We start from the raw sequence: 14,157 nt of genomic DNA, 5'->3' as shown, positions 1-14,157 counted from the left end.
TTCTTGCCTTCTGCTAGCTTTTGAATGTGTTTGCTCTTGCTTCTCTAGTTCTTTTATTTGTGATGTTAGGGTGTCAATTTTAGATCTTTCCTGCTTTCTCTTGTGGGCATTTAGTGCTATAAATTTCCCTCTACACACTGCTTTAAATGTGTCCCAGAGATTTTAGTATGTTGTGTCTTTGTTCTCATTGGTTTCAAAGAACATCTTTATTTCTACCTTCATTTCTGTATGCACCCAGTAGTCATTCAGGTGCAGGTTGTTCAGTTTGCATGTAGTTGAGCGGTTTTGATTGAGTTTCTTAATCCTGAGTTCTAGTTTGATTGCACTGGGTCTGAGAGACAGTTTGTTATAATTTCTGTTCTTTTACATTTGCTGAGGAGTACTTTACTTCCAACTACATGGTCAATTTTGGAATAAGTGCGATGTGGTGCTGAGAAGAATGTATGTTCTGTTGATTTGGGGTGGAGAGTTCTGTAGATGTCTATTAGGTCTGCTTGGTGCAGAGCTGAGTTCAATTCCTGGATATCCTTGTTAACTTTCTGTCTTGTTGATCTCTCTAATGTTGACAGTGGGGTGTTAAAGTCTCCCATTATTATAGTGTGGGAGTCTAAGTCTCTGTAGGTCTCTAAGGACTTGCTTTATGAATTTGGCTGCTCCTGTATTGGGTGCATACATATTTAGGATAGTTAGTTTTTCTTGTTAAATTGATCCCTTTACCATTATATAATGGCCTTATTTATCTCTTTTGATCTTTGTTGGTTTAATGTCTGTTTTATCAGAGACTAGGATTGCAACCCCTGCTTTTTTTTTTTTTTTTTTTTCCATTTGCTTGACAGATTTTCCTCCATCCCTTTGTTTTGAGCCTATTTGTGTCTCTCCACGTGAGATGGGTCTCCTGAGTACCACACACTGGTGCGTCTTGACTCTTTACCCAATTTGCCAATCTGTGTCTTTTAATTGGAGCATTTAGCCCATTTACATTTATGGTTAATATTATGCGTGAATTTGATCCTGTCATTATGATGTTAGGTGGTTATTTTGCTCATTAGTTGATGCAATTTCTTCCTAGCATTGATTGTCTTTACAATTTGGCATGTTTTTGCAGTGACTGGTACCAATTTTTCCTTTCCATGTTTAGTGCTTCCTTTAGGAGCTCTTGTAAGGCAGGGCTGGTGGTGACAAAATGTCTCAGCATTTGCTTATCTGTAAAGGATTTTATTTCTCCTTCACTTATGAAGCTTAGTTTGGCTGGATATGAAATTCTGGGTTGAAAATTATTTTCTTTAAGAATGTTGAATATTGGCCCCCACTCTCTTCTGGCTTGTAGAGTTTCTGCCAAGAGATCTGCTGTTAGTCTGATGGGCTTCCCTTTGTGGGTAACCCGACCTTTCTGTCTGGCTGCCCTTAAGATTTTTTCCTTCATTTCAACTTTGGTGAATCTGACAATTATGTGTCTTGGAGTTGCTCTTCTTGAGGAGTATCTTTGTGGTGTTCTCTGTATTTCCTGAATTTGAATGTTGGCCTGCCTTGCTAGGTTGGGGAAGTTCTCCTGGGTAATATCCTGCAGAGTGTTTTCCAACTTGGTTCCAGTCTCCCTGTCACTTTCAGGTACACCAATCAGACATAGATTTGGTTTTTTCACATAGTCCCATATTTTTTGGAAGTTTTGTTCATTTCTTTTTACTCTTTTTTCTCTAAACTTCTCTTCTCACTTCATTTCATTCATTTGATCATCAGTCACTGATACCCTTTCTTCCACTTGATCGAATCAGCTACTGAAGCTTGTGCATGCATCACACAGTTCTCGTGCCATGGTTTTCAACTCCATCAGGTCATTTAACGTCTTCTTTATACTCTTTATTCTAGGTAGCCATTTGTCTAATCTTTTTTCAGTGTTTTTAGCTTCTTTGTGATGGGTTCGAACATCCTCCTTTAGCTTGGAGAAGTTAGTTATTACTGATCGTCTGAAGCCTTCTCTCAACTCATCAAATCATTCTCTGTACAACTTTGTCTGAAGCCTTCTCTCAACTCATCAAATCATTCTCTGTACAACTTTGTTCCATTGCTGGCAAGGAGCTGCATTCATTTGGAGGAGAAGAGATGCTCTGAATTTTAGAATTTTCAGCTTTTCTGCTCTGGTTTCTCCCCATCTTTGTGGTTTTATCTAACTTTGGTCTTTGATGATGGTGACATACGGATGGGGTTTTGGTGTGAATGTCCTTTCTGTTTGTTAGTGTTCCTTCTAACAGTCAGGACCCTCAGCTGCAGGTCTGTTGGAGTTTGCTGGAGGTCCAGTTCAGACCCTGTTTGCCTGGGTATCACCAGTGTGGCTGCAGAACAACAAATATTGCAGAATGGCACACGTTGCTGCCTGATTCTTCCTCTGGAGGCTTCATTTCAGAGGGGCACCTGGCCATATGATATGTCAGTCAGTCCCTACTAGGAGGTGCCTGCCAGTTAGGCTACTTGGGGGCCAGGGACCCACTTGAGGAGGCAGTCTGTCTGTTCTCAGATCTCAAACTCCATAATGGGAGAACCACTACTCTCTTCAACGCTGTCAGACAGGGATGTTTAAGTCTGCAGAAGTTTCTGCTGCCTTTTGTTCAGCTATGCCCTGCCCCAGAGGTGGAGTCTACAGAGGCAGGCAGGCCTCCTTGAACTGCGGAGGTCTCTGCCCAGTTCTAGCTTCCCGGCCACTTTGTTTACCTACTCAAGTGTCAGCAATGGCTGAAGCCCCTCCCCAAGCCTTGCTGCCACCTTGCAGTTCAAGCTCAGGCTGCTGTGCTAGCAGTGAGTGAGGCTCCGTGGGCGTAGGACCCTCCCAGCCACGTGGAGGATATAATCTCCTGCTGTGCCATTGGCTAAGACCATTGGAAAAGCACAGTATTAGGGTGGGAGTGTCCCGATTTTCCAGGTACCATCTGTCACAGCTTCTCATGGCTAGGAAAGGGAATTCCCCGACTCCTTGTGCTTCCCGGATGAGGCAATGACCCACCCTGCTTTGGCTCACACTCCATGGGCTACACCCACCGTCCAACGAGCCCTGGTGAATGAAACTGTTACCTCAGTTGGAAATGCAGAAATCACTTATCTTCTACATCGCTCATGCTGGGAGCTGTAGACTAGAGCTGTTCCTATTCAGCCATCTTGGAACCTCCTCTCACGATTGCCTTATTATTTTAAAAACATTAATGTAGATCAACGAAGAATAATAAAATAAGCAATTTTATTTTACCTTCATTTATTCTGTTTCTGATGCTCTTTTTCTCTCTATGTAGGTCTGAATTTTTGATGTACATTATTTTCCTTCTCTTTAAGGAATTTTTAAAAGCATTTCTTGTAAGGAAGGCTACTGAAAACAAATTTCCTCAATTTTTGCTTGTCTATGAAAGTCCTTATTTCTCCTTTACCTTTTAAGGGAAATTTCACAAGGTACAGAATTCTAGGTTGGTGGGTTTTTTCCCCCCAATCCCTTAAGTATTTAATTCCTCTCTTCTTGCTTGCATGGTTTCTAAGGAAAAGTCAGATGTAATTTTTATCTTTGCTTCTCTATGGGTAGGATACTTTTTCTTCTAGATTTTTTTTTTCCCAGAGCTTTTTCTTTATCTTTGATTTTCTGTACTTCAAATATATTATGCCCAGGTATAGATTGTTTCTGTTCTTGTTTTGTTTTCATTTGGCATTTATTCTGCTTGGTGTTCTCTGAGCTTCCTGGATCTGTGGTTTGGTATGTTATATTAATTGAAGAAATTCTAAGTCATTATTCCTTTAAATATTGTTTCTGTTTCTTTCTCCCTCTCACTTCCCTTGGGTTTTCCCATTGTGCACATGTTACATCTTTTGTCATTGTCCCACAGTTCTTAGATATTCTTTTTTTTTTTTAACCTTTTTCTTTTTGCTTTTCAGTTCTGTAGTTTCCTGTTGTGAAATCCTTCTTCTCAGAGATCTTTTTCTCAGTCATCTTCCATGTAATAAACTCATCAAAGGCATTCTTCATTTCTCTACAGTGTTTTTGATTTTTTGTATTCCTTTTTGTTTTTTTCTTGGAATTTCTGTCTCTCTCTCAGTGTTGCCCATCTGTTCTTGGATGCTGGCTACTTTATCTGTTAGCATATTAATCATAGTTTTTAAAAAATTCATCCTGGTGTGATAATTTTAACTTCCCTGCCATATCTGGGTCTGGTTATAATGCTTGTTCTGCTTCTTCAAACCATGTGTTTTAGCCTTTTATTATGTCTTGTAATTTTTTTTGATAGTCAGGCAGGATGTACAGGATGTAAAAGAAACTATTATCAATAAGCTGTTAGTAATGTGGTGGGAAGGTTTTGGGTAAAGGAAAATATTCTATATATATGTTAGTTTGCAATAGCAGCATGTTAGGGTAATATTGAAACATAATTTTGCATTCTGAAGATATGATTTACTTATTATTTTAAAAAACAGAAAATTTCTCTTCATTTTGATGGTCTTATCTCTTTGAGAATTCAATGAACCAAATCACAATCTATAGCTGCTCTGGCCTCCTAGCAAATACTTTGATATTCTGATTATAGTTTATATGGTCTTCTAGTGGATTCCCAAGATTTACTCTAATGATTCGTTCTTTCATTCATTCGCTGAACACATATAAACACATATTTTTGTGTGCTTGCTGTGTGTCATTCTCTGGAATATGCACAAGAAGCATAGCAGTTGAGCAGCCAGCAAGATAAATACAGTTCTTGCCCATGAAGAACTCATTTTTTACTACCCTGTCTAGATTGTGACTATACTGTATACTATTTGAGGGCAGACCCTGTGTTAATCTGCCGTCTACCTTCAGTGTACCACTTAGTGCCCACACATGCTTGATACTCAAAAACTGTTTCTTGAATAAGTGAACAAATGAACAATGGCAACCTATAATTTCATGTACTTTATCCCACAAAATATTGGCACATTGAGTTAGAGAAATTCACTAGATAATTTTATGTTTTTATAACCAAGGCAATTTTTAAGGTATTTTAAAATTAGTGGTACATGGTTAAACTGGTGTTTTACAGTGAGTTATCCCGTTCTGATATTAGTTCATGATTAGTAAAGTCAGAGATTTTTTCTGGGGAACAGTATAATCACATTTCATTGAATCTTCCCATGCTACACCAAGTTTTTAGACTCTTCTGCTTAGTTTGCAGATGTTGAACAGATAACATCCAACACAGTCCTCACTCTTGCCTGCTAAACTTTTGTAATTCCTCTCAGATAATCAATAATTTAGGGAGAATTAGAGTTAGTCCCATACTATATTTTATTCTGACTCTGTATAGAGTGGCCTGAGGAGGAGATGGTATTCTTGCTTTGAGAAAAGTATTTATGACTTCTTTTGCATGAGTAACATTTGTAACTGTCTCACAACTTCTTGTCTTGTTTCATCTTGATCTTTTCTGTTCGAGATTTTCTTTCCTTTGCCTGTTGTGTAGGACTATCACTCCTTCCAACAGCTGACTTAAAATCACTTTCTCTTTCAATATGTTTTTTAGAGCCATTGCTTTTTAATTTCGTTGCATGTATTATGGAGCTTTTGCTTTGCATTGTAAACATTTCAGTTATTTACTCAGGAACCGGTATTATAATGCTTAGGAAGACAGTGTGTATTCCACTTCTTTCTTTCAGTAGCTGAATGATAATAGGCACACCATTTACACTCTCTAAATTTTAGTGGCTTCACCTATATAGTGCGATGGGGATACTAACTAATGGTACCTATCTCCTAAGGTTATAACAAGAATGGAATAAAATAATATATGTAAATTGTTTAGCACAGTGCCTGCTATCTGTTGCTTAATATTATTATCATTATAGTTGTTGTTGCTATACTTGATATTAATACTGCCCAATAGATTGTAAATTCCTATAACCTTGGGATCACATCTATGACTTCTTTTATATTCTTGATATAACACAAGAGTAAGTGCTTCAGTGAGGCCTTTGGAATGAATGGATGAAAAGTAAAAAATGAATTAGTTAATGCATGTTGTAAATTCTCATTCAACATACTCTTCTTAGAGATATTTTTCAATTGTAGGTATACAATGTTCTTTGGCATTCAGTTGCATAGTGTGAAAGATCATTCATATTTGTGAAACTGAAAGTGTTCTTAATAATGTATATTTCATAAAAGTATACGGATTAAAAAGGATTAATTTAGAACAGTAGGATAATCTAAATAGCTACCCTAAAAAAATTACCACCAGCATTTTAATGAAATGTTATTTTACAACTTTAAAATGCATAGCAATATAATTAGTAATATGTGTAATCTTTATGACCAATCTTAATCTTTTTTATATGACTGAAAAATTATTTTATGGTAGTACAATTAAAATAATGCTAAAAATGTCAGCATAACAGAATTAAACTAAAGTAACTACTACAATATTGTACCCCAAACCAGCTAATTTAAATGCAAAATACTTTTTAGAGGCTATTTATCTGGGTTAATGCATGTTAAGGGATTTAAGGAGTAGTTTGTGTAACTGAAATAAAAGGAAAAATAAGCACTGTACAGCAATCTTTACTATTGTTTAACATGAGGGAAATATTAAATCAGTTTATATATAGGCCACATGAGGAAAATGTATTAGAAGCCACATCATAGCATAGTAAATATAAAGACTACTGCCAGGCAAAACTATGTTCATAGGCTTTTAAACGGCAGATTTGAAATGCTTAAAGTTGTCCTTACAGAAACGATGGTACGATATTAACTATGGTAACTAGACTAAAGGTGTAAAATTTTGAAAGTATGTGGTATATTTTGCAAAAGGATTTTGACAGACCTGACAGTTGTTTAGTTGACACATGGCTATTGTTAGATATTTTTCTGAATGCTCCTGTCAATTCATAATAATGACTATACCACTTTCTCATTATTATAAGGTGAAAATATGAAAGGGTTTAAAAATAAGATTAAAAAAATAAAACTGGGCTCGGGATAGAAATAAGGAAGTACAGACCAGGCACGGTGGCTCAAGCCTGTAATCCCAGCTCTCTGGGAGACCGAGGTGGGCAGATCACGAGGTCAGGAGATCGAGACCATCCTGGCTAACACGGTGAAACCCTGTCTCTACTAAAAATACAAAAAACTAGCCAGGCATGGTGGCAGGCGCCTGTAGTCCCAGCTACTCAGGAGGCTGAGGCAGGAGAATGGCGTGAACCCGGGAGGCGGAGCTTGCAGTGAGATGAGATCCGACCACTGCACTCCAGCCTGGGCGACAGAGGGAGACTCCGTCTCAAAAAAAAAAAAAAAAAGAAGAAATAGGGAAGTACAGAAAAGTAGAAAAAAATCACCTAGAATTTCACTACCCATACAGTTTCACACTTAATATTTTCTACATATATTTCTAGTTCCTGCTCTCTTAAAATTTTTAGTTTTCTTAAGAACAAAGTTTTGATCATATTCCATAGAAAATATTTATGTGTAATATAAAGGAATCCAAGTAATACATGTTACACACAAATTACTTAAAATAGTGAATCATCTGTGTTTTCTCTGTGTTATTTTGGGCCCTAATTTTTTAGACCCTCGAAAAATATTGTGGCTTATGTATTTATTCCTAATTTTTAGGGCTACTCATTTAAAAAAACTGGTTAGCATTTAAAATATTTTATTAAAGTTTAACTTCTTAATAATCATAACCCATTAAAATTGTATGTAACTTATGACAGAAATATGGATGATAGATTTGAGAGAAACTAGATGCTGTAGTATAGTGTGTTTATAATCCTAGTGCAATAATGGAAAGGAAAACTCTGATTTCACAGATAATGCTGCACATTGTATTTGTTTGATTTTGATCTTGTAGGTCCCAGCACACCTGGAAAGTTCTTCCAGGCCTCAGCTACAGAAAGTCCAGAGACAGCAAGTAAATTCTTTCATGATCCTTGATCATCAGATCATCAATCCAACTCTTAAATGGTCACAACCTACAGTGCCAAGTGGTGGGCCTCTTTTGCAGCATGCACACACAACTCTGGACAGTGACACTGGCCTCTCAGAAAACCCACTCACCAAGTTACTAACTCTTGGAAAAGAAGATGACAATGCGCAATGGCATGTATGTCTAATGGCTGGTTATAAAAATATATCATCAGTTTTTGAAAAAATCTCTATAAAGTAATTAAAGTCAACATTTTTACAGCAAACCTTCCAATTGCAAATGTAACAAAATAAATGTGCTTTTAATTAATTAATTATTCTCTATTTATTAACTATATGCATATAAATTCCTATGCATAATAAAATATAAAAATTCATTTTTAATATGCACTTCCATTGTGTATTAATGTGAATTAAAATAGACACTAATAGTGGTTTGTGTTTAGAAGATTGAGCTCTAATTGTAAATGTTTTTTCATAAGTTTAGTTGAAATATTTATCAGTAGTTAGATTGTCTTAAATATCCATTACAATAAAATGGGCAGAAATTGCTTAAATAGCAGTAAATTTTTGCTGTAGAAATTGACTATTAGAATAAGACTAATACTTTTATTGCATTTATATTATATGACATTATATCTGGATCTTTTAACTTTTGCTTTTCTATACATTCAATTCTATTTTTAATAAATACTTGGCTACTCTTTACTAAATAACCGAAATTTAGAAGTGCTGATCGTACAAAGTAAATGAGTATTTAGCTTCATGGAGTTTATATTTATTGTGATTTCCTTGTAATGAACCTTCAGAAAATATTGACGTATGAATAGAACTGGGAAACAGTGGTACTAGAAAAAAGACTTCCTTTAATATTTCAGTCTGAAAAACTACAGTAGTAACTGAGCTTTCTTTTCTTTTTTCCATTAGATTTGTTAGATAAAGCTATGGTCTTATGATCTCCCAGGTTTAATCTCCCAATCTACATTCCTGGTGATTATTGCCGATTTCAGGTCAATGCTTACCATCTATTAAGCCGGTAGCCTCCAGGCACAAAAGGATAATGCTCAGAATCCCATTATTTAAATTCCAAATGATAGAGAATTTTTTAAACAAATTTTATGTTAATCTGGAAAAGAGAAAAAAATAAGGATCTGGTGTAGATTGTTAATACAACATAAAACAATAAAAAATGGGACTTCTTGAAATCTAAAACTGAATGTAAGTACCTGCATGTATATTTACTCCATCTTTACAGTAGTGGATATATAAAAAACTTTCCTAAAAAATGAATGTAGAACCAGGTTCTCTATTCAGTCTATGAAGACTGTAAAAATATATATCAGATGAAATAATCTGTTCAGTAAATGTTAGATCTACACACCCTACAATTTATCTTACAACTACTTATCCCAAAGTTCATTTTCTTGTGCGAAAGATTGATTTCTAAAGAGAAAAACAAATCTTGAAGGATATGCATATGCCAGTTAATTCTAGGTAAAACTTAGAAATGATTTTATTATATATTTTATAAAATATGTGCTCTAAAAAATGAGAATGGGTAGGCAACAAAGATTCTTCTTTTATTTATTTTATTTTTTATTTTTATTTATTTTTATATTTATTTTTATTAATTATTTTATATATTTATTTATTTTTTCTTTTCTGCCTTTTTTTATTCTTTAAGCACACATCTTTGCTTTTATACTAAGTTTGTATATATAAATAAAATTCACATGTTTTTAGTGGTCTTTGGGTGCTCTCAATCAAAGAATCTCATGGCTCAGAAGGGTTGAAAGTCCCAAGAATTGCTCTGGCCTTGGGGCAATGTGAACAAACAATGGCTATAGACAATTTTTTTTTTCTATTTTTTAAAACCATCATATTTTAAATTATATATACAAAAGTATCTCCCAACCATTATTAATGTCCATTTAATCACAGTTTTACTGAGTCTGTAATAGTTTTAATCAGTGTGTGGTCTCTTTGAATTTGGCATGTTTATACATCTTCACGTACTGCCATCGTTCACAGACTTACTATCTTTGATAGCTAGGATATACCCTGTGCTGTTGCAATAGTCTAATACTTTTACTGGTGCTTCGAGTCTATGACTCAAAGCAGAAAGTGTATAGTCTTTGGATATAGTCAGTGTAGTACAGTTGTGTGGTTTCAGTCCTTAATTTCTCTCACCCATATGTGTACAAGTTGTAGAATTGTTTCGATGCTTGAATTTAAAATTTTTAACACAAGGGCAGAGTGGGAGCTCAGAAGATGGTTTCTGTTGCCATCTGTTTTTTTTTTTTTTTTTCTTCTCCCAAGCCTTTTCCACCTGTAACATCAGGGAACAGTTCGTCAATTCAAAGAAGACCCCAGAAATCGTAGCTACCACAGGATAAGTCTGAGAACAGCTTTAGATTCAGGATTTGGTCATTGGAATTAGGAGTAACTTGAAGACTGAAAATCTTTAAGATGAAGTATAAAATCAAAAGAAGCATTTTGTAACATGGGTCTTTCTAAGATGCAATTCAAACTTGTACCAATAGCACATGGGACCTTCTGCACTTAACCCTTGCACCTGGCTCAGACTTATTCTTTAGTATCCCCATAGAGCTTCATGTTTCAGGTCTATTGGTTCACCACTGGTTCTCGTGGTGGCCGGGTTCTCCTTCTTACGCCTTTTCTTTACCCTCTGCTTATTTGATCACGACCATTTGTCTGGATAATTCTAGCTCACCCTTCAAAATTCATTTCAGGTGTCTTGTCTAAGGGCTTTCCCCGGTGATGATGCTCTGTCTGGGTTTAGCACCTTTTATTTGAGTTTTCATAGCAATGCTGATATCATGTGGATAACAATTGCACTTTTCATGGCATTCTCACAGCACATGCTACATTTTAATTATGCCTTTTGTGTTTTTCTTATCTTCTAGTCTGTTAATTCCTTGATGAAACTACCATACCTTATTCACATTTTAATATCTAGCTCCTAGGACAAATTTTTGCCAATTAATAATCAGTGCCTTTTTTGGCTAATTCATAAGTTAATGAATAATGAGTACACTTATTTCAATAATATTTCTCTACTTGCTCTTTTTGGTACAGTGATACTTTAAGTAATATGGTATAATTTGGGAAGAACCATTAGAAAAGTGAAATCAAGGTATTCTAGAAAATCAGAAGAAAGATAAATTTTTTCAGTGTGAGGTCTCAGGAAATCCTGGAAGAGGTAATACTTGAATTGGGTGTTGAAAGACATATACATCAGCAGCAAAGATGACAGAAGATAATTTTTTTGGGTAGAGAATGCTGTAAGCTAGGGGCAGAGTAGACAAGCATAAGTGGGCTTGAGAGTGATACAATTTGGTGCAAATAAGTGACTGAGGTTAGCAAGGAGGATTAGGGTGGGGTTACATGACTTAAATGCAGAACTGGGAACTTAGACCATGATTCCAAGGTAGTGGGGGACTGTATCAATTAGATCTGCATTAGGAACATGCAAGAGAAACCCCCTTCCGGTGATTTAACTAAATGAGAGTTACAATTTTTTCCTCCCATAATAATCTTATATTATCTCATATAATCTTATACAATTATATCTTACAATTATTAACAACATAGAATATTAACAGTGATATTAACAACAAAAATAAGAGAGTATTCATTTAGTCCTTATTTTATGTCAGGTGGTATTTTAAATTAGTTTAACTTTTTAAACATCATTATGGTTTACTGTTAGCTCCTTTTTTTGTTGTTGTTTTTGAGACAAGTCTCCCTCTGTCACCCAGGCTGGAGTGCAGTGGCACGATCTTGGCTCACTGTAACTTCCATCACCCGGGTTCAAGAGATTGTCGTGTCTCAGCCTCCCAAGTAGCTGGGACTACAGGTACATGCCACCACACTCAGCTAACTTTTGTATTTTTAGTAGAAATGGAGTTTCGCCATATTGGCCAGGGTGGTCTTGAACTCCTGACCTCAAGTGATTCACCTGCCTCGGCCTCCCAAAGTGTTGGGATTACAGGCATGAGCCATCATGCCCAGCCCCTATTATCTCCATTTTTAAAATGGGCAACTCCCATGAAAAGTAGGCCAGAAGTAGGTAGTCAGAGGCTGTTGTAGTTCTCTGTGATGTCAACATAGATCAATTCTTCCTCTATCTTTCTTCTTTACTATGTGACTTTTATCTTAATGTGCTTCAAGTGATCACAGAGTACTGCTTCACCTCTCAGGTCCTCAAACCAGATGGACAGTAGAGAGAATGCCTCCATGAGGAAAGGAAAACTTTTGCAGAAATTCAGAAGAGACTTGTGCTTATGACTTAGTCAAAACTGTGTCACATGGCCACATTTAGCTGATGTGAAGCTGAGAAAAATGCATTTTTTCTTCTGATCATATTGTTTCATCAAAAACATTAGTAAGAAAGAAGAAGAAAATTGATATTTACTACACAACTCTCAGTGGATCTGCTGTGGGAACAAGTTTTTGAGTACAAAAGTATCATAATCAAAGCAATGCTTCAGAAACATTTAAATGGCAGTTGAGAGGGAAAGATTTGAAGTTAAGGTTCACACCACATGAACAGATGATGGCGTATTACAGTGCAATTTAGTTATAGCCTGAATCAGGAAAATTGGTGGTAGAGAGAATAAGATAAATGAATTCAGGGGTAATGTTGATGCATCTCAGTGTCATATTGTATACGTAAAGTGAAGGTGGAAGATGAGTTTGGTGCAATTTTGAGATTTTTGAGCCTTTACAGGATGAATAACATAGATGAAGGGACTGTTAAGAGAAGTATGGTAGTCAGAGGGAGTGTAGAGTTTGGCATGAAAGTGACGATGAGTTAACTTAGAAGACAACCAGGAGAAGAGGTTCAAAGGACAAATGAAAGTAAAAAATCTATTTCTCAGGAAAGAACTTAGAATGGTCAATAAGATTTCATTTGTTTCTTCATTCAGACAGCTGTCATTGCCACATGCTCAGGGAACAAACTGCACATCCTATATAATCTATACCATATAGGAGCTTCAGGTTGAGGGCAAGAGAAAAAAATTAACAAATAATTATAATATTATGTAAAAAGACTTAGAGGAAAAGACTAGCAGGGCGTTTAGCCAGATGGGATAGCATGAGTGCAGAATAGAGATGGAAAACAGTGTGAAATGAATAGAAAAGAAGGCAGATGGTGGTAGAAGATGACATCAAAGAAGTAAGTAATCAGCAAATTGGAGAGAGGCTAGTACTCCATGTTAAACAGTATCAAGTCACTGTAGAGTTGAAACTTGGGAGCTAGGGTGACATAATCAGATTTGACTCTAGATCACTTTGTCAACTACATAGAGGGAGAAGTCTGGAGTCAGGGATAGGAAACAGCTGGGAGTCTATTTCTATTGTGCAGTGCGAGAAAGTGAGACTCTCCCTTAAATCATGTTGAACTGTGGTATCAGTGAGATTATCACGTGAAGATGTTGGTGACAGCTAGATACCCAAATTTGCTGGACTGGAGGAAGAGATTTGAGAGTTGTTAGCATACAGGTGGTCTTTGAAATATTGAATGAAAAATAAATCCCCTTGAGAACCTGAATACAGTGAGGAGAGATGATAGCTAAAGATACTCTTCTGAAGATGACCAATATTTAAGGGATGGTCAGAAGAGAAGGTCCATAAAAGTAAAGTAAAAAGGTAACTGGGAGAGTGCGATGTCATCGATGCCAAAGAAGGAATTAAAGAAGGAGGGAGTGATTCACATACCCAAATATAGCAGATGAGTCTAGTAAAATAAGAACTGATCAATATCTGTTGAACTTGGCAAAGAGTCAATAAAAATAACAAAAGGAATGTCAGTAGGATGGTGAGCAGAAGCCATTCTACTTGAATTCAGAGTTAATGAAAGGTGGAGAGATTGACCACCTGGGATGTTTGGGATAGCTGGACAGAACGAACAGGGCAAAGGCATGAAAGGTCATAAAATAAAAACTGTTCAGGTGATCTGCCAGTGTTTAGATTGGAAAACAAAGGCTGCATTTGTTGAGTAAGATCATGGATTTTAAGATTTCAGAAACGAAGCAGTTTAGATGATGACAAGACCTAAGGCATGGCTTTAAGTATAGGTAAAGAGAAGTCTAAATTTAGGTTTATGTGCTGAACTATCAGATTTAGAGAGTGCTGAGTTAAAATATTCAACTACAAGTGTTGATTTACTTTTCCATAGAATTCTGACAGTTGTATATATTTTTAGGTGCATT

At 36.0% G+C, this 14,157-nt stretch overlaps 1 protein-coding gene across 9 annotated transcripts in view; it reads left to right on the top strand.

Moving 5' to 3' along the window:
• TFEC (transcription factor EC) overlaps window positions 1-14,157 on the top strand; it is a 211,717-nt gene that overhangs the window by 164,263 nt on the left and 33,297 nt on the right. For 8 of the 9 annotated variants that reach the window (XM_023228219.1, XM_023228220.1, XM_023228218.1 and 5 more), the window contains one exon: window positions 7,845-8,096. The exons of the other annotated variant lie outside the window; for it this stretch is intronic. In XM_023228219.1, coding sequence (XP_023083987.1) covers window positions 7,845-8,096 — 252 coding nt within the window. The remainder of the gene's footprint in view (window positions 1-7,844; window positions 8,097-14,157) is intronic. 9 annotated transcript variants of the gene reach the window in all.

This window comes from Piliocolobus tephrosceles, chromosome 8 (genome assembly GCF_002776525.5).
Source record: "Piliocolobus tephrosceles isolate RC106 chromosome 8, ASM277652v3, whole genome shotgun sequence".
Classification (NCBI taxonomy): domain Eukaryota; kingdom Metazoa; phylum Chordata; class Mammalia; order Primates; family Cercopithecidae; genus Piliocolobus; species Piliocolobus tephrosceles.
Note: the sequence above shows the minus strand (reverse complement) of the source record. Positions and strands in the feature narration are given on the sequence as shown.